Source organism: Eleutherodactylus coqui, chromosome 4 (assembly GCF_035609145.1).
Source record: "Eleutherodactylus coqui strain aEleCoq1 chromosome 4, aEleCoq1.hap1, whole genome shotgun sequence".
NCBI classification, from domain to species: Eukaryota; Metazoa; Chordata; class Amphibia; order Anura; family Eleutherodactylidae; genus Eleutherodactylus; species Eleutherodactylus coqui.
Window position 1 is genome coordinate 251,461,214 of NC_089840.1, and position 19,826 is coordinate 251,481,039.

The 19,826-nt window shown below is 44.9% G+C and overlaps 1 protein-coding gene across 1 annotated transcript in view; it reads left to right on the top strand.

Annotated features, from left to right (window-relative positions):
• The window catches only part of UBTD1 (ubiquitin domain containing 1), a 48,118-nt gene extending 31,250 nt beyond the window's left edge, over positions 1 to 16,868 (top strand). Inside the window, exons 2-3 of the mRNA XM_066601084.1 lie at positions 8,519 to 8,746; positions 15,034 to 16,868. Coding sequence (XP_066457181.1) covers positions 8,519 to 8,746; positions 15,034 to 15,419 — 614 coding nt within the window. The 3' untranslated portion in view covers positions 15,420 to 16,868. The remainder of the gene's footprint in view (positions 1 to 8,518; positions 8,747 to 15,033) is intronic.
• Positions 16,869 to 19,826: the final 2,958 nt, after the last annotated feature.

A 19,826-nucleotide genomic window follows, 5' to 3' on the forward strand; every position in this document is an offset into this window, starting at 1 on the left:
TGTTGATTTCACAGCTCCTGTCACACAGGTATAATAGAGGAGCTTGCAGCTCATTCTCCTGACTGTGTACTTATGGGCTGTAGCTGATTTAGGTGACTATAGAAGGTAACTATAATTAAACTGGTTGTCCAGTTGCAAACTGTTGATGGGCCTAGCCACAGGATAGGCCATTAATAGTAGATTGGTGGGGCTTCACTGCCCAAAACCTCCGCAGATCAGCCATTTCAGGTTTCCAGTGTTCTCTTGCACTGCACTAAATTCTGCATGATGCAATCATCTCTGTTACAACTGCAGTGGCCAGGCTTGGTATTACAGGAAAAGCTCCTATTCACTGTAATAGCAACTTGGCTTGCAATACCAAACCTGGCCACTACAGTGGGAACAGAGCTGTCTGCTTCCTGGAGAAATCAGCTTGGTGTAAAAGCTCACAGAATCCCTACCGTATAACTGTTTTTTGGGTCCGAGTGGCAGATTTTCACTAATTTGCTACAGTCTTTTGATAGCACCATCAGTAGTTTTCAAGTGGACAACCACTTTAAACTGCCCCTCCCCATCAGGCAGAAATGTATATCCTCTAGCTAATGCTGTGCTGATGCATCATGGGACTGAGGCGAAAGTAAAAATAAATTCACCCTCAAGATGGTGCCTAATAAGTATCAGAAAGAAGACTGCACTGCATGGAAGTGGCTGTAGTGCCCAGCGAAAACCTTCCGGAGTGTGACAGGTAGTTGGAGAGGGGGGAGGGACGGAAAAAAGGGTTTTGTTTTTTGTTTTGTTTTTGCCACAGTGGCCCTTTTTAAAAAAAAAAAAAAAAAAAAAAAAAAAGCTTGGTGTGTGAGATATATGCAAAAATTATAATTTCTCTCTTCATTGTACATTTACTGTATACCCTTTAAATTACTTTCAGGCAGAGCATCCTCTGATACTTTCTATCCCCATTCATTATTTCTTGTGACGTCTGAATATCCTCAGATCTAATCTTTTTGATGCTACGTTCTTTCCACTCTTCAGAATGTACAATTTTTTTTTTTTTTTCAGAATGGCCTGGAAACGTTCTCTCTGCCGCCTCGAACAAAACTGCAAATGTGATATATTACTAATTTATTTCTTAAAATGAGTAGCAAAATGTCATCTCTGGAATTCTTCTCCTTCTGACCCGCGGACGTCCTTCTACCGTGCGGCGTGGTCACTTGATTTGGAGGTGTTGTCATTGATGACTTCCAGTCTCGAAGACCAAAATAGCCCGTTACATTTTAACTGCCTGCTCTCATCACACACGTCCTTCCCGATGACGGCGATGTCAGATAGTTTTTGTTTCGAGGAAACTTCCTTTAAATGTGTCATCATCTGGCTTCTAAACTCCAAGCTTGGGGAGTCTGCATTCGGCTCCCCCAGTCTGCTTTGCTGAATGTTGATACTTTTTGGGCAGGCGTACGTTGTATACGTGTGTCAGCGCATATATGGTCAGCTGCAAAGTGGGCTAAGGTCAGCTGGAAATCCAGTTCTCCCGTTCCCCAAGGTATTGGCCAAAACTAAGTAGATTCATAGTTTTAAGGTGATCAGCAACCATGTTTTTCTTATTCCTTAGTACCCCTTTAAGGGCATCATGATGCGCCTATTTAGAGTTAAAGTGCGAATGTCGCTATTTGTGCCCTCAAATAAATGGAAAATGGAAATCTGCAAAATCTTCTTTTTCTACAAATGGGCTAATTCCGTCAATGCTCACCATAGGACCGGGCTCCACGGGGACGCAGGTGAACGCCATTTAGGTCAATTTGTAAATTGCATTAACCAGATGAAATCTCTCCCAAGCTGAATCCACATTTTACCGCCAGACGGATATCAGGATCCCATAATGCAAGACTATTGATTTTTACTTGTTCTCCTCCGATTAACTAAAGCCTTTTTCCGTTCACTTGTGGCTTTTGTTTCCATCTAAGAATCCGGCTCTGCAGCGTCAATGGAAGAAAGCTATTCTGCTCCAGCTGTGGGCGCCGCGTAAATCTGAATACAGACTAATCGCAGACCCCTGGTGAAGAGCAAGCAAAAACATTTAAGAATGTAAAGTCTGATTCATATAGATGTAACCAGATCCTCTCTGACTGCGGACACCCTGATGTGGACCCCTTTTTACCCTCAGACTTATTCGCAAAGATGATGGAAAGACTTTGGACACCTTGTGAAACTTTCTTGTAATGCTTCATTATACCTTTAGAGGCGCTGCAGGGACACTGAACAATTATACAGGGGTTTCTCTTGGCTGATAAACTAATAATCTCTGCCTCCTCATTGGACCCCAGAATTGATCAACCTAGTAATTTTACACATTACCATTTACTATTGGGGTGAATCAAAAATTATCCGCACTTCTGTTGGCCGCACTGTTATCAACACTTTCCATTGTTTGTCGCTATCTCCCTAGTCAGTGCTATGCAGAAGTGAGCGTGTTAGTTTGTGACTGCAGTGCAAGAAAAAAAATGGCTGCCCCACTTGTGATTATCACAAAAGAGCAGAGTACAGCATGAAAGCCACCTCAATCGCCGACCAAGGAAAAGTTCAAAAGTCAACCATGAGCTAGAAAATTGATGCTTTTAGTTTTCTGGGATTTTGAAGAGCCAGTATTGGAACATTATCAGGAAAAAGGTACAACAATCAACAGTGTTCAGTACAGTCAGATGCTCAGTGAAGATCTGAAGCGTACAATTCAAAAAAAGCAGAGGACTGCTATCTAAGGTTGCATTCAGACGATCGTATATCGGCTGGGTTTTTACGCCCAGCCGATATACGGCGTACCTCTCTGCAGGGGGGGGAAGCTGGAAGAGCCGGGAGCAGTGCTCTGAGCTCCCGCCTCCTCTCCACCCCTTCTCCTCCACTGGCCACTATTTGCAATAAGAGGGGGCAGAGCTATGTCCAGGAACATAGCTCTGCCCCCCGTTCTGCCCCCTCCCATTGCAAATAGTGGCCAGGGGTGGAGAGGAGGCGGGAGCTCAGTGCACTGCTCCTGGCTCTTCCAACTTCCTCCCCCTGCAGAGAGGGACGCCGTATATCGGCTGGGCATAAAAACCCAGCCGATATATGGTCGTCTGAATGCAACGGAAGGGTATTGTGGTGTTCCATGACAATGTTGCCCATGCTGTTGACACGCTCCAAAAGCTTTGTTTTAAGGTGTTAAAGCATCCCCCCCTGTAGTCCAGTTCTTGACTATAGGGAGTCTGAATAGGTTTGCGCTATACAAAGTTTATCTTCCCAATTGGACTATAATCTGTTTGGTCCCCTGAAAGAAGCCCTAAGATGAAGACTCACGTCTGATGAAGAGGTGAAGACAGCGGAGCATTCTTGGCTCACAGCTTGGCCTTTAGAATATTTTTAATTGAGGACTACGGAAGCTTGTTGCGCCCCCCCCCCCCCCCCCGCCTTTTTTTTTTTTCTTCTTTTTGAATAAAATTGTAAAATTGACTTTATTTTATTTTTTTATTGGCTGTCTCTGCTTATTTTATTACTGCCGGACCTAAAAATGAGCAAGATTATAAAATGCTGGATAAAGAACTTCTACTAATGTGCAAACGATATATCGGTCTACAATCGCATTACTCTCTGCCAATTTCTACAAAACCACTCAAGTCCTTTTTCCGTTTCTTTGAAGTTGCTGACACTTGGAAGTGGACGTTCCTCTTAATAGAAGGCATCCGGCCAGCGCGGGGCCCTGAACAAGCGTCCAAGTTGTTGCTGCTGTCGTGTGACCAGATATGAAATCTATCAGGTTATTTTTAAATACTTAGAAAGTCATTAATTTTATAGCCAGAAGCGTCGCCGGCGCCTCGTTGACTCGGACTGGCATTCGTCTTCAGCCCATCTACATCCAACGCTCACTGTCCCGTACGGGAAAAACCTTTGCCACGTCTGTGCGGAGTATTGGCAGGCAGAGTTGGCTGATCATAGGACCAAAGGTGACCGACTGGCAAGAAGCGGGTTGTTCCAGGGTGATAAAGTTTTGTGTTGTTGGTTTTTATATTTATGGTTAAACATTCAGGGTGGAAATCAGATTACACTGATATCATAGAAACGTTGGCAAATAGCAGCTAAAAGAGCTTATTCAGGACTTAAAGGGGTTGTTCAGGCATTTAAGCCCTTGCAGATCATTGATTGGTGATCAATCCTCAGGACAGATATCAGTAGTTGATCAGCAGGGATCCACCACTTAGGACCCCGATCGATCTCTTGATCTCCCCCCCCCACTCACTGCTAGATGTTGACAGCTTCGTCTTTAATAGGGGCTATACTTTCTATAGCGTTTCCAGCTCCGACCTCAATGTAGACCTCCGGCCCTGCTGTAGTGTTTGCAGGGGCTGAGATCAGGTGATTGTTGGGGATCCCAAGCGGTGGCCCTTGCTGATCAACTGATTACCCATTTTGGGGTTGGACATCGGTACTGCAAATGCTAGGAATACCCCTTACCTATCCTTAGGCTAGGTTACTGATCTCTGATTAGTGGGGGTCTGCCTCCTGGACTCCCCTGTCCCGGGTTCATGCTGCCCTTCGTTCGAACCTGACCTCACCAAACCGCAAAATCCTTAACGAAGTGAAGGCTAATCCTAGAGATCGGCCATCACTTTTAATAGAGAGAAACTCTTGTATAAATGACATTCTATGCAGATCCCACAGAAGTTAATGAAACAGTTGCTCGCGTGCGCAGCCACCAACTCCCAAAATCTCTTGAACTGTCAGGGTGATCTCTCTGGATTGGCGAGGGTCCCAGTGGGTAGATGGGAATACCCCTTTTAACTTTTCTTAGAACCATTTTGTTGTGCTGTTCCTCTATTGTTCCTCCTGGAAATGCATGACTTAAGTTGACAACTGAGTGGTCCCATTCTCCTTGTCATTGCAGCGTGTCTGTACACAGTCGCACAGTATAGCGGCACGCTGTATTGCCAGGAAGGAAGGGAACAGTTATTTTCCAACTTATTCCTCTTGTACCCCCTGGAAATGTATGAATGGCACAATGCGGAGCTCTTATAAAGGCTGCAGAGTGGGAAAAAAACGTAATTTTCACTAAAGTATTTTTCTGTAATGATTGCAGCATCCGTCTCCTTTCAGCTCATGTAGGATGAGTTATAGTTGCTGAATTCTGAATTTGTCTTGTTCCCGTATGTGGCGCATTACCACCGGTCTAGTTTTAATAACGTTTGTCTAATCTGCAGCGACGTTCTCACTCAAGGTCTGCTATAGGCTGAGTCGCACGTCGTCTCGCCCCAGGTAAAGAAATGTGATATAAGACGACCTTGTAATCCATCAGATTTCCCTGAATCGGCAGTAAATTCGTGCTGCGCACAGCGTGAAATAGAACCACCCGTTATCCTTCATTATAAAGTGCTTTACCCCCAAAAAATGCATTAAAAAGCTAATTTCCTTCCTTCCAGAGAAGACCTTGTGGCGGATCTCATTGATGTGAATTAACAAAGCCTTGTTGGGACTAGTCAGTCGTCTCAGGTACTCTGCGTCGTTATTAAATTTTATTCCATTGGGTTAATTAGCAATAAGGAGACAAATACACGGGGCATTTGCTGAATGCTGGTGGTCTTACACCAGCTGTTCTGAAGAAGCTTCATCCTCTTCTTCGGGCAGTAATGTCACGTCCACCCGTAACACCGCCCAAGTGTGGCTTGGCCGTATTCAAGTCAATGGGGTTGTGCTGCTATACCAGATACCACCAGTACAAAATGTATGGCGCTGTGCCTGGTATATACTGTAAAGAAGACACAGCACTTGCCTCATCTGTGCAGCTGCTTTAAACAGGCCGTCCATGTCAGATCAGTGCTGGACCTCCACCGATCAGCCAAGTCCTGGAAAAGGTCTTTAAAGAGAACCTGCCTAAAACTAACTTTTATGTTGCTGTTACATAAGATAACAGAGAGCCGGATGATTTCGTTTTTATATTCTCCTGGTTCCTGCTGCTAAAGTCTGGACACGGGGTGAAAATCTCTTCAGAGCCCCATGTGCGGGCTTTCCTATAAAAGTCGATGGGAGAACGCGCATGTGGAACTCTGAAGAGGCTCCGCGCATAACAGCACCGTTAGTTAATTTGTGGTACTTTAGGCAGGTGACAGGTGCCCTTTAAAGCTTTGAATTGGCAGTCATGGTCGGCCTTGGATATATATGACCCATGTGGTTGGACAAGGCGGTGGCCGCCTTCTTGTAGTGGGCACACCAAGCAGATGTAGGCTGGGAATGGTTCCCCCCCCCCCCCCCCCCTTGCCCCCACCCTTAGGTTCACCCAACCAGATGATCATCATTTGTGCGGCAGTGTCTTGTTGAGTTACATAAATAGTTATCCTCTTGGCCCTGTCTTCTCTCCACTGATGTTCCAGGGTGCAACTGCCAGCCCATTGACTACCCCTGGAATCCAGTAGCTTAGTTCTGCTCCAATATTAACTGAGCTTAGTTCTAGGGCTGTTTTTATGTATTAAGCTTTGTTCTGGGGCTGTATTTAGATTATACTCTTGGTTCTGGTACTGTACTTGTGTATCGAGCTTGGTTCTGGTGCTGTACTTGTGTATCGAGCTTGTTCCTGGGGCTGTATTTGTTATATGCTTGGTTCTGGTACTGTACTTATCTATCGAGCTTGGTTCTGGGACTATATTTGTTATATGTTTGGTTCTAGTACAGTATTCATTGACCTGTGCTGGTGTGGGTATGCTTCTGTCTTGCTACTGTCTGCACAACCAGAATACCAGCTGATTGTGTGTGTGTGTGTGTGTGTGTGTGTGTGTGTGTGTGTACACTATATTACAATGTGTTTTTTGTCTTCTGACTGGTGACGCCAACACAAAAAATTCCGCACAGGGTGCCATCTGACCTAACCTTAAGACAAGCCCTGTTAGCAAGCAGTTCTGCCTCTACTGGAAAATCCCTCCATGACTCATAAGTGGAGCAAAGTTTTAATTGGCATGTTGGGTGCCTATCAAGACGCCGTAATTACTGGAGGGATATGGAAACGTGACCAGATAGTGCATATAAAGTGTAATTGCGCTGTAATTGCATATATGACTACATAATTGCCCACAACTATATAGTAAATGGCTCAGACTTTGTTTCCACATACTGTGGCTTCCATAGAGATTCCAGAGTGATGATGGTGTACTGCCTGCATTATGCCGTACACGTATACCGCCGCTGCGCTGGGGAACTACAACCACTCATTCATCTCATCTCGGCGCAGTAAGCCATTACACGTAATTGGTTTATTAGGGAACGGGCTGCATCACTATAATCCCTGCACGGTCAGATCCTGCGTGTAATCCCTGATTTGTTCTGTAGATTACTTGATGGTTCACTCGCTGAGCTATAAATACTGTTTTATGCAGTGACCTTTAAGCGGTCGGAATTTCCCCGTTGTAAAAAAAAACACACATTTGGCGGCAACTGGTGCAACTGATTTAGGTCAGTATGATTAGGAGATGCGTGCTACTACCAGACAAACCTATCTTACCAAAATGTATATCAAGTCGCTTCCTTTTTTGAAGAGGTGAAATCCGCGCTGAAAATCCACAGCATAAATTGATATCATAGAATGGTAGAGTTGGAAGGGACCTCCAGGGTCATCGGGTCCAACCCCCTGCTCAGTGCAGGATCACTAAATCATCCCAGACAGTTATTTGTCCAGCCTTTGTTTGAACACTTCCATTGTAGGAAAACTCACCACCTCCAGTGGTAACCTGTTCCACTCATTGATCACCCTCACTGTCAAAGGTTTTCCCTAATATCTAATCCGTGTCTCCTCCCTTTCAGTTTCATCCCATTGCTTCTAGTCTTGTACAAATGAGAATAGGGCTGATTCCCTCTGCACTGTGACAGCCCTTCAGATATTTGTAGACGGCTGTTAAGTCTCCTCTCAGCCTTCTCTTCTCCAAGCTAAACCTTCCCAGATCCTTTAACCGTTCCTCATAGGACATGATTTGCGGACCGCTCACCATCTTGGTAACTCTTCTCTGGAATTGCTCCAGTTTGTCTGTCTTTTTTAAAGTAGGGTGCCCAGAACTGTACACAGTATTCCAGATGAGGTCTGACCAAGGAAGAGTAGAGGGGGATAATGACCTCACTTGATCTAGACTCTATATGTTACGGATTTGAAATCGGCGCCGCTGTCCATTTACACTGTGGGTTTTTCAGATCCGCATTGGATTTTTCCAACCTGAATCTGACACTATAAACGGCTGCAGAAATTCGATGTTGAGCCTTGTTGTTCTCTGGCAGACTTCTCACATGCATGCAAATGGGGCAAATCCATGTATCCACCGGATGATGACGTTTCCTTGTCAATTCTTGACATGTCCATTCTTTTTGAGGTCCACATTGCAGGAGAACAAACCCTCCGTTCATACAGTGTGGATTTCCGTTGTATTCGATAGATTAAGGTCTCAACATGACTTCATGTGACTTTTTTAATTAAATTGCAACCCTTTTTTTTCTTTTTTGTTTTAACTCATTAATAATGTAAAGGTTACTTTATTTTTGTGATCAGGTCGCAATGAGCCCTTGAAGAAAGAGCGTCCAAGATGGAAGAGTGACTACCCGATGACGGACGGCCAGTTGCGCAGCAAGCGGGATGAATTTTGGGACACCGCACCAGCATTTGAGGGACGTAAGGAAATCTGGGATGCGTTGAAAGCTGCAGCCTATGCGGTGGAAGCCAACGATCATGAATTGGCGCAGGCTATTGTAGACGGAGCAAGTATTACTTTACCTCATGGTAAGTTAAAATAAAAAAAATTGCGCACTCATGTAGTGCAGGCTGAAAAATGTGACTGGCAATGGCTAATAACTGATGAAAAAAATTAGTTTTCCTTTCGGAGACCAAATTGATCTTCCCATGGCCTCCAAAACCTGGATAACCTGGACTGGGAACATACTAACATAGTGGTTGTGATCTTGGATTTGAACTCTAGATCCTGGTTCTGCAAGGCAATGATCGTAACCACTGAGCTACCCTGTAGTGAATTTATGAATTTTAACCCTTTTGTCCTCTCATGTACATCAATATCACAGAAGTGTGAGTTGGGTATGAAGCTGGCTCGAGAGCCGAAAGCCGAACCATCTGTATGCTCCGGGAAGATGTGTCGGCTGTTTGCAACCATTAACACCTACCACAGCTTGCATGCACAGTCTATACTCCCCATCGGTCTGCCCCCATGATATGATCACCATTCGATCTCTGGGTGCTGATGGTTAGCATGGCTATCCTGGACCTAGTGAAGGCTTCCAGGCCTGCCATGTAATCAATTAAAGGGATGTCCGTTGGTGTTTTTCTTTTCCCATACAGGCTGACACAGATGCAAAATATAGCTATATTTTTGTGTTTCGTACCCAACACCTCTCCAGTTGCCTCCATATACTTCTGGCCACATACTTCTGGCCTCACTCCATCTAGGACTGTTGCATATCCTGCTTTAGCCAATCAGTGGCCTCGGAGGTACCAATACTGAGACCAGCGATTTGGCTGCAGAAGTCATGACACTAGTTGACACACTACCCCAAATTATGCAGAGGTGGAAGGGGACTGAGAAGAGCCAAGTATTTGGGTCTACACACTGGAGATCCTGTATTCACCTGTTCTTCTCTCATGCCTGTGAAAGTTGGATTCGCAGGTCTCCTAACTTGGCGCATTCAGTTGATAGATGCTCAACGTGTATTAACCTCGTTACCACAGCGAACGCTCACTAGAAAGTTAGGCCCTAATTCAGCTTGCGGTGTGGATTAATCCCCACCCCTGTGACTTGGCTCTCTTCATTGTATATTATTCTTTCCAAGCCACTGTCTGACATCTTCCTACATTCTGATCGAAGCTTGTACAGTTCCAAGGTCAGAAGATGTCCGACAGGGTATTCTTACCGTCTATAGCCAGCCACTCCGCTGTCGGAGCCTCTCTGGCGCACACACACTGGCTTTAGCCAGCAGATGGCACCGTTGTATAACAGCAAAAAGAGAGAGCCTTTTAGGAAGCCCTGAATCCAAAATTGGATTGGAAAGGGTTAATGGCGCCACCAGCATTTTTTAAAGAAATAGTACACTTCCCCCCCCCCCCCCCCCCCCAAACCTATAACAAAACTTTTATTTAAAACTATATCTACATGACATAACGAGACAATCATTGGCGGCGTTTCTCCCCCCACTACATTGAGACACTGAAAAAGTTTCTGTGAAGTATTAGAAAATATGCCCCATCGTTCTCCAGCGCCGCTTCCCACCCCCTAGTTTTCTCATTTTACGTAAGATGTTGTCTACACTGACCTCACATGACCTGGCCAGTCACTGTGGATTCAATGACCGCTGCGGTCTGGTTGGGGGTCCTCGGTGTGGTCTTTAGCTGGTTTGGGGTTGCCTAGCCCAAAGACCTTTTAGAACTTCCTAGAACTTTTTGTAATGGAGCTGTCAGTCCCACTAGAAGTCCGCCCACAGGAGTTACTCAGCATTGTAAATATTGCAGCCCGTTGGATCATCGGTGCCCTTAGATGTGTGATCGGGTCAGGCCTTACACGGTAATGTAAATCTTGGCTCTATACGATAGAGCTGATGATTATTTTGCAATCACAAGGTATTTCTGGCGGTTTTACTTTTCTGGTTGCATGAAGAGAAGTAGTCAGTTTTGCACGTCTCTGCATAAACCCTAAAATTCCATTTTATGACCTAATATGAGTGGCATGTCGTTTCTCAATCCCAGGCTGCTCCACCCATCCTCGCTATTTGTCATGCAGCTGTGCTTTAATCAGTGTTTGTGGAAAGTAGATCGCGTGCCGGAATTAACTATAGCAGCTGCCGCCAAAACTGATCACCTTTTTGATACTTATCTTCAGGTGTGTGCTCGATATGCAAACAATAGGACCCATTGATTTCATTGGGTTTCTTCACAATTCCCTTTTTTTTTTTTTTTTTTTTTTTTGCGCATGCGGGAAAAAAACCCAGCATGCTGTATTTTTGTGCACAAATTAGCATGCAAAACACAATAGCAAGCACAATACGCTACGCAATTCCGCAGGAAAAAGCACATCTGGAACTCATTAGGCTAAATAGCCATTTATATCAGGAATAACTATATTCTGTGCAAAAAAAAAACAAAACCATGCACTGCGGGCAAAAAAAAATACAGTAAAATTCATTAATATGCGTGCAAAAAAGCCTTGTTCGTTGCGCAAATACATTGCGCCAAGTTGCGTGCAATTGCACGTATACTCGTGTGAAGCCGCCGCGCTTGGTTGCTAGGATTGCACATAACTAAAGAGACCGCCACGTTCGTGCGGTAACAGGCTGTATATATTTGTATTGGGGTTGCCACTTTTTGTCGCAAAAATGCAGGACCAGTTAAGCGGGTGTGGTTGGGGGGGTGGCTTATCACCATGTATATATTTAATTTTTTTTACTCTAGTGGCCCCAACTATTTGTTGTGTCCCTCTTAGTGGCCCCAGTTGCAATAGTGACCCCTTAGTGGACCTCTGGCCGGACACTGACCATACACCATTATGCATTTAGCTGTCCTTTAGCTACGCAGCTGCTAGCAGACTGTGACTTCTCTCCCCCAGCGTCTGCGTTCCTGCACACCATACAGATGCTGGTGGGTCGGGGAGGTCCGGAGGAGCTCTGATTATTGCAGCAACGGTCACTGTATAAGAGCTGCAGACGGAGTGAGCTAACTGCCTGATGGTGGCGGGTTGCTGGCCGGCTGGCAGCTAACTGTTTATTTTTTTTAATGGCTGGTAAAAAATCAATATTGGCACTGGCCTTTTGAACGGATTACTGACCTGGTGGCAACCCTAGGTGATATATGGCTATCTTTCGAGTGATGGTAGCAACAAACTGGGCTCACTGCGCTTAGTCTTCCTTTAGTTTGCCTTTGCTCCCCTGGTACTACACCGCTGGCAGACATGGGTGGATAGGGACACATTCACCATACTCACATCCCTCTCGCCTAGTTGCTCATTGTTCCACACGCATCAGGTCTCTTGGCTCTGTTCTTTCTGCGGTCAATCTATATGTGCGTACTGAGCCGCATCACACTATGTGGAAACCATTATCTAAACGTCATTCAAACCACACCAACCTGTCAATGTCAAAGGGTCAGACCTCACCCGAAACATTGCTTACACAACTTCATACGCTTTGTCACTTCAATTAAAGCGAAAGCCAATTCATTAGGTAACTATTTAACCCTTTAGAGATTTGGACCGAAAGATGCAAAAAAAAACACCCATGGCTGGTGGAGGTCTGATGACATGAGTGGGCGCTCCATACATGCTGCCATGGACCTTGATCGTGCCATGTAAGGGGCCATCTCCCCCTGTCGTACCTTCACCATGTTCTCTGCCCGGGCTGGCTTTTCCTAAACCCACCTGGTATTTTCTATTTCTGCCTGTCACTACTTGGATTAGTGTATACCCTGCCCACCACTTCCATAAACGGGGCATTTTAGTGGTCCTTTCTAGCTGTGAAGAGCTGGCCATGCACGTCTAAGGGGTCACTCACACTGGCGTGCGTGTCCCACGTATTTTCATGTGCTGTAAAATATGCAGGACACCGTAAATACGCATGTACTTGCATATTTACGGAGTGTACTAAATCCGTATAACCTATAGTGGTGCGTATTGCACCAAAATTGGACATGCTGCGTTTTTTACACGTGTGGAAAAAAAAAACTGGTGTTCCCCATAAAAATCAATGGGCTTTTATTTTAGCACCGTATATTACACACGTAATACACAGGCAACATGTACTTCTGTAGTTTTCTGCAATGTAGTTGTGCACGCTCTCTCTCCTATATAGGACTGCAGTAGGGGATCAGATGGGAAGGAGAGGGGTAAGGAGGTTTATGCTGATCTTTGCCCAGTTTGCATTAAAATGCGTAAACAAACTTTCCAAATGTGAAAATAATTGTGGGAATTTTAGTTAGAATTTTGATTTAACCAGAGGTGTAACCACCTGAAGCTCCCGGGCCTATCAGATTTTTGCACTGGGGCCCGGGAGCTTCTGGTGGTTACACCTCTGGTTAAATCAAAATTCTAACTAAAAACCGGTTTATGCTGATCTTTGCCCATTTTGCATAAAAATGCCTGAGCAAACTTTCCCAATGTGAAAATAATTGTGGGAATTTCCCAAAAATATCGCCCTAAAACACCTCTGATCAGATGCATGTTTGTTCATGAAGGACTCATTCCTCAGCAGTGCAGACAGACCTGCATCCTGCTTGTATCGCTCCTCTGACTTGCTTTTGTCTCAAGGCGTCTGCTGCCGTTAAAGGGGTCGTCCCTCAAATGCAATCCTTTCTACAGAATGGGGAATAACTTGCTGATCGATGAGGGGTCTGACTGGTGGGATCCCCACTGATCTGAAGAACAGGGGTCCAGTACATCCAGGAATAGTCAGAACAGCGGACTCAAGTACGCTGCTGCTCCATTCATTTCAGTGGGACTGATGGAGATGGGCGATTTGTCACTTGACTTGAAATGGACAAAGCGGCATGTGCGACTGCCACTGTGGTCATTCCTAGATGCATTGGACCTCCGTTCTGGGGAGTCTGACCACTGGGACCCCCACCAATCAGGATAAGCGACTACTTGCTTTCACAGACCTTCTTCTTTTTTTTTTTTTTTTTTATGCTTTCCGCACAAATCTTATTAGCGTAACTACACTTTTTACAAACTTTTGACATCTCTGTGCGACATGTCGTGTTTTGATCAGTGGGAGTCCCGCTGCTTGATGCCCCTGCTGATCGCCGAAACATGGCGGCTGCAGTGTTCACTTGAGCACTGGACCCCTTCTGCTGTCTTCGTTGCTTGCTGGCTCCTCTCTGCAGCTGAAGATGGACGCATAGAAGTCTTCAGATGTCTTCTATAGATCTCTAGGCATCTGTCTTCAGCTGACAGGAGAAGCAGGGAACATGGCACTGGAGTCCCCAATGATCAAAACTTTTGACATGTCAAAGTGCAGTTACTGTTAAGGCAACACTAAATGTGAAAAATACACTGATTCCACCAATTCCTCATTTAAAGGGATTGTCCATGGCTGTGTCTGGTATTGCAGCATTCAAGTGAATGGATGCAATACCAGACACAGCCCATAGGCACATGGACTAGATTGGCGCTATTTCGGGGAAAACTGCTCCCCCCCCCCCCCCTCCTTCCCCGATCTTTTGCGTGTGAACGATCAATACCTTATACTTCACTAGAGAGGTGGTCGTGCTTGTGTATGGTATTCTTCATTGGAGTCTTTGAGTTACAGAAAGTGATGCTTGGCAATTTCTGTAACTCCTCCTCCTAATAGACTTCAATGGATAGTACCGCATGCACGAGCAGCCATATCTGCATTTAAAGTCAATGAAAAAGGGCTTGGACGACGGATTAATGAACAGGAGTCACTTTACCCTTGTTCTCCTAAAAGGCAGAGGCCTCATTTCTGGGACTCATGCACATTAAAGGGGTAGTCTAGTTGTAAACTATTGCCTATCCTAAGGACTTCACTGGACTGTGCACAAGCATGCCGCTCCAGTGAACAGCTGATCCGCAGGGGTTCCAGTTGACAAATCACTGCTGATATATCAATGGCCTATCCTGAGGGTGGGCCCATCGATAGTTTTCAACTGGACAACCCCTATAATGTTGGCTGAAACCATTAATAGCAGCGAGCTGGCAGACTATTGTCTACAGGGTGCTCTAACCATTCATAATGGCAAAGTGGGGCATTGGATATGTTGAAGTCCAGCATCCTTTTGTTCTTCAGGGAGGTAAGCTGTTGCCAGATAAGTTTGGCAGTGGCTTGCTCCCCTCTGAAAGCGCATGCATGCTCGGCCTAGTGAAGAATGCATGTGAATGAAACAGTCCGGAGGAATAGCTGTTAGTCGACAAGCAAATGTTGTAACTGTTAAAGTTCCTACTAAATAAGACCGTTTCGTGAGAATTGGTGGTGGTGGTTTTTGTATACCCTAATGCCAACAAACTATATATATTCTACCTGAAAACTATGTACTAACCACAAACTAATTGATCTTCTCAGGTTCTCTAACAGAATGTTACGATGAACTTGGAACACGGTACCAGCTCCCGGTGTACTGCCTGGCCCCTCCCGTTAACCTCATCATGGAAAGAAGCGATGAGGATGGCACAGATGCCCCCGAACCAGCCCCTAACAATAGACGGGAATTCCAGCTCAAGGTCCGTCTTTCCACCGGTAAGGACGTTAAACTCAACGCAAGCATGACGGACACTATCGGCCAATTGAAGAAGCAACTACATTCCGTGGAGGGTCTCGAAACTTGTAGGCAGAGATGGTTCTTCTCTGGAAAACTTCTTACGGACAGGATGAAACTTCAGGAGACTAAGATTCAGAGGGACTTTGTCATACAAGTTATTGTTAACCAACCAACAGAGATCCAGAACTGAACGATCACATCAAAAACCCACAAAATATGAATGTGTAAGAAGATGCCGAGACTTATGAAAGGCTGGCTGCTAGGTCCTTCTCTCCTTTCTAGTCTTCCCTTTTCTCACTCCATGATGGTCTCCTTGAGAAACAATGGGAATAAGATGGAGAGTTGACCCCATCCCCCCCCCTCTCCTTTACCTCCCTGCCCCCCTTCACCTCCCCCCAAAATACCAAAATGCTGCACTTTCTGTTGTGCTGATCGCACACGAGATCCACCTTGTACAAGAAAATATTCTAAGCATGCTTTTAACCAATGACCTAACTTCTAAATTTGACTCGGGACCATAGGGTGGACATTTTAGTGTATAGCAACTTGGAAGGTCTGTATATCAGCAATACTGCAACGGGGATTATAGATTAAGTTGATTCAGATAAAAAAAATAATAATAAAGTACAAAAAAACTTGTATTTTCACCAAAAAATTGAAAAAAGAAATCACCCATAAATGTAGTTCTTTGAGGTGTCCTAATCTATGAAGGTGTTATGGCCCCAACAAGTTGCTGCTTGTTTGCTTGGAAAAGATGGGCAGCAATCAATAGTGATGGCAGCGATGAACATTTTAGTTGTCTGCAAACTGTTCCCCCGAAACTGTATTGCGATCTAGACTTTTTTTTTTCTTCTTTACGGGGTTGTCCAGTTTTTGTAAAACATGTTGCTTTCCTCCAAATGCAGCACCACACATGTTCATAGCTTGAATTTGGTATTGCAGCTGAGCCCCAAAGTTTTCAGTAAAGCTAATGCCTCTGCCATGCTGGCGTATTTAAGGCCGTGTGCCTATTACGTTAATCCACGGACTGCACACAGGCCCCATTATAGCCTACGGGGCTATGCAGAGTAACATTTTGGGGTTTTTTCACACAAATCATTGGTTTGTGTAAAACATCACATTTCTCTGCGCTCTATCCATATGAATCTGATAGAGAAGTGTCCATATGCTAGGCCACCCCGCTTGGGCTGCCATACCAGACATAACCTAGGGACCGCTATGGCACTGTTTTTGGAAGAAGGCAAAGGCCATGTTGATCTAATCCTGGACAAGCTCCTTCTCAATTGAACAGGACTCATTGGGGTCTTGTATTTACTGTTTGTTTTTGTTTGTTCGTGACATTTTTTAGGGTTAAGTGCATTTTACATTTTTGGGCCATTTTTTCTAATTTGTGGTTGCCAAGCATCTACCGGCTATTAAATGGAATGATGAAACAGACCGTGTGACCTTGCCACGGGTAGGCTCCTTTCTAAATACCACTCCTAGCACAGATGTGTACCACCAGTTTACAAGAACGTTGGGGCCCAGTCCATTTTTTTTTTTCAGTATCTTCCGCCATCTTGGATTATGCCAATAGACAACAAATGTTTCAATGAACATGTTGTGCCTAATTAATAAAAACTGGACCGTTTGTATTTAATCTGCTTTGCTGTTAGTATTTTGTCTTTTTTTTGAAAAAAAAAATTTTCAATTCTTAAAATCAAAAATTGTAAAAGAAGGCATATCCTAGGGCCCCGGTCGTATCGCATCTAGGGCCAACAACTGGGGAGATCTCCTTAAATATGCACAGGGTTATGTTAGTGAGTGATGCTATGTACAGATCGCGAGCGTTGTGATGTCTACGGATTTATGATGCAGAGTGTATTGGGATGGGGTACTGGGGATGTAGCGGCGCTATGTGCATATGAGAGGCAGTAAAGCTGTAATGCGAAATAAAAGGGTATGTAAGATCGCACCTTATGTGCACATGTCTATAGGACGCAGAGCACCGAAGATTTAGTAGCGTACTCTAGCACCCGGGTGCACTAGGCCCTGAGGGTGACATGGTGCGGACCTTTGGCAATGTGGAGTACAATGTTGGCCGTGGAGCAACACAACTATGGTGCGCAGTAATTATAGTAGCGAAGTGCCCTGACGACCTGGGGGAAGAGAAAACTGGACCCCTGCGCCTTTAGTGCATGTTGCGGAATACGGAGACTGAGATATGTTACTAGTGTGATGCCTGGTTAATTATGTAACGTGTAATTATTTGTGCCCTCCTATGGAGTGTAAGCACTAATTATTACGTTCGTACAGTAAAATGATAAATCTATTTTTTATATGATGGATCTTGCCTCCGTCTGTTATCGCTGCAGCATCCTGGGCCTGTGTTGCATCGTCACCTGCAATGAAGGTGAAGACCAGCAAGCGTCTCCTGATCAGCCTACTGGAGGCTTTACTAAATCTCATCCATGTGCAAAAATAGTAAATAAAAACTTGACCTGTTGTGCAGATATTGAAGCTGCTGCCTGTCTATTTATCCCGCAGATTAGTGCCATGGGTTTCACAATGTGTTGGGTGAAAGCCGCAGAATATCTATATATAACGTGCAGATTTTCCACTGCAAGAATAAGTCTTTTAGGACTAGACCCTAAATGAACACTTTGCAGTTGTGGACATAGTGGCACATATAACGCCAGCCCGGACCCGCTGCCCAGCATCACTTTGTATAGGATCTGAAAACAATACATTTTTTTTATGGTACAAAAGTCAGCTTATTTAGTAATGACTAATGATGATCACACGTCTGCACTGCTTGCCTGTAGCATTGTGGCTCCCATTTGTTATACAGGGAGTCCTTCTGTTAGTGCTACCTGAGTGTGACTATAAACAGCCATTAATTATGGTTTAGTGTTAATTATACCAGCAGAAAAATTCAACTCTTATCTCATTATAAAAATCCTGAGGAGGGGGGGGGGGGGGGTGGAGGGAATCAAGATGTATAAGATGTGATACGGATGGGCATGAAGGCTCTAGTACCCTGTTGTACGGCCTCTAGGTTGGATACAAGATGTGATACAGGCAGGCATGGAGGCTCTAGTACCCTGTTGTACCACCTCTAGGTTGGATACAAGATGAGATACGGGCAGGCATGGAGGCTCTAATACCCTGTTCTGCCTCTAGCTTGGATACAAGATGTGATAAGGGGGAATGGAGGCCCTACTCTGTTTCTCTCAAAATAAGCCCTAGGCAGCTATACATGTAAAAAGAAAATAAATATTTTAGAGCAAAAATTTAAAATAAGACCCTGTCTTGTTTTTGTGGAAACAGGGTAGCACCCTGTTGTACCGCCTCTAGCTTGGTTATAAGATGTGATACTGGTGGGCATGCAGGCTCTAGTACCCTGTTGTACAGTCTCTAGCTTGGATACAAGATGTGATACAGGCGGGCATGGAGGCTCTAGTACCCTATTGTACTACCTCTAGCTTGGATACAAGATGTGATATGGGTGGGCGTGGAGGCATACACGTTCCGGATGGTATCCTGCGGCCTATTGCTCCACATTTGCTGTAAATAAGCCTCTAGATCATACAAACTAGTATTCAGTTAAAGTTGGAATCCCAGATGGTCCCATACATGTTCTGTTGGTGATCAATCTGGCGACCGGGCAGCCACGAAAGTGTGTTGGGCCTTGTCATGGAGCTCTACCATCTCCCACCCTGAGGGTAGCAAGGGGACCTGTCCAAGGAACCAAGGGCAGGATATTAAATGGGGTAACCCAACTGGTTTACCTTCGGTCTTAGTCACGGGTGATGCCACCGTTCTGTCGTCTGTGGTGAATTCAGCAGTTATAAAGAGTATACCCACACAAATTTTCGAGGCTGAACCCAGGAACAGTTGGTAAAACCTGTTTACTTGAAGAATGATTTGAACAGTCCAACAAGTTACATCCACCGTGAGGACACTGGTGCAGGAGGACTTGTGGTGTGACTGGGAGGAATCATGGGATAACAGACAAATCCACAGGCCAAGTTATCTGTGGGGATCTGTTCCCGGCCACTCTTCTCTTGCTCTCTCCAACTCTCTACCAGTACACACTCATGTTCAAGGATTTGCACTCAGCGCTGCACGGTGGGCCGGTTAGATTGGCCCAGGACACACAATCGCTCTGCTTCCATCTTTCCTACACACAGACTGAAGGTATCTGTGTGCAGGCAGACTCTTCTCATGTCAAATCCAAGAAGATTTACAAACAGACAGACCTCTCATGAACCTTGCAACCACATGTATAACAAGGTCACATGACGTACAACAAGATACATTTTCCAGTCATAACCAGACAGTAACCCATTCAGTGCTGCAGCAATGCAATACACATTAAATGCATTCATATAGAAGACACTTGACAATACATGAGCACAAGACATAGGTCATTCAGAATCCTCTAGAAACTTCTGTACATTACTCATGGAAGGTTAGAGAAATTATACGGTAGATTTATAGCCATCAGTAAGGCTGACTGCATGTTTGCTGTGAACAACATTCAACGTATACTCTGAGAACCAACTCTGGCGTAGATGCTGAACAGGTACGTAGCCCCAGTGCATACAATGGATGC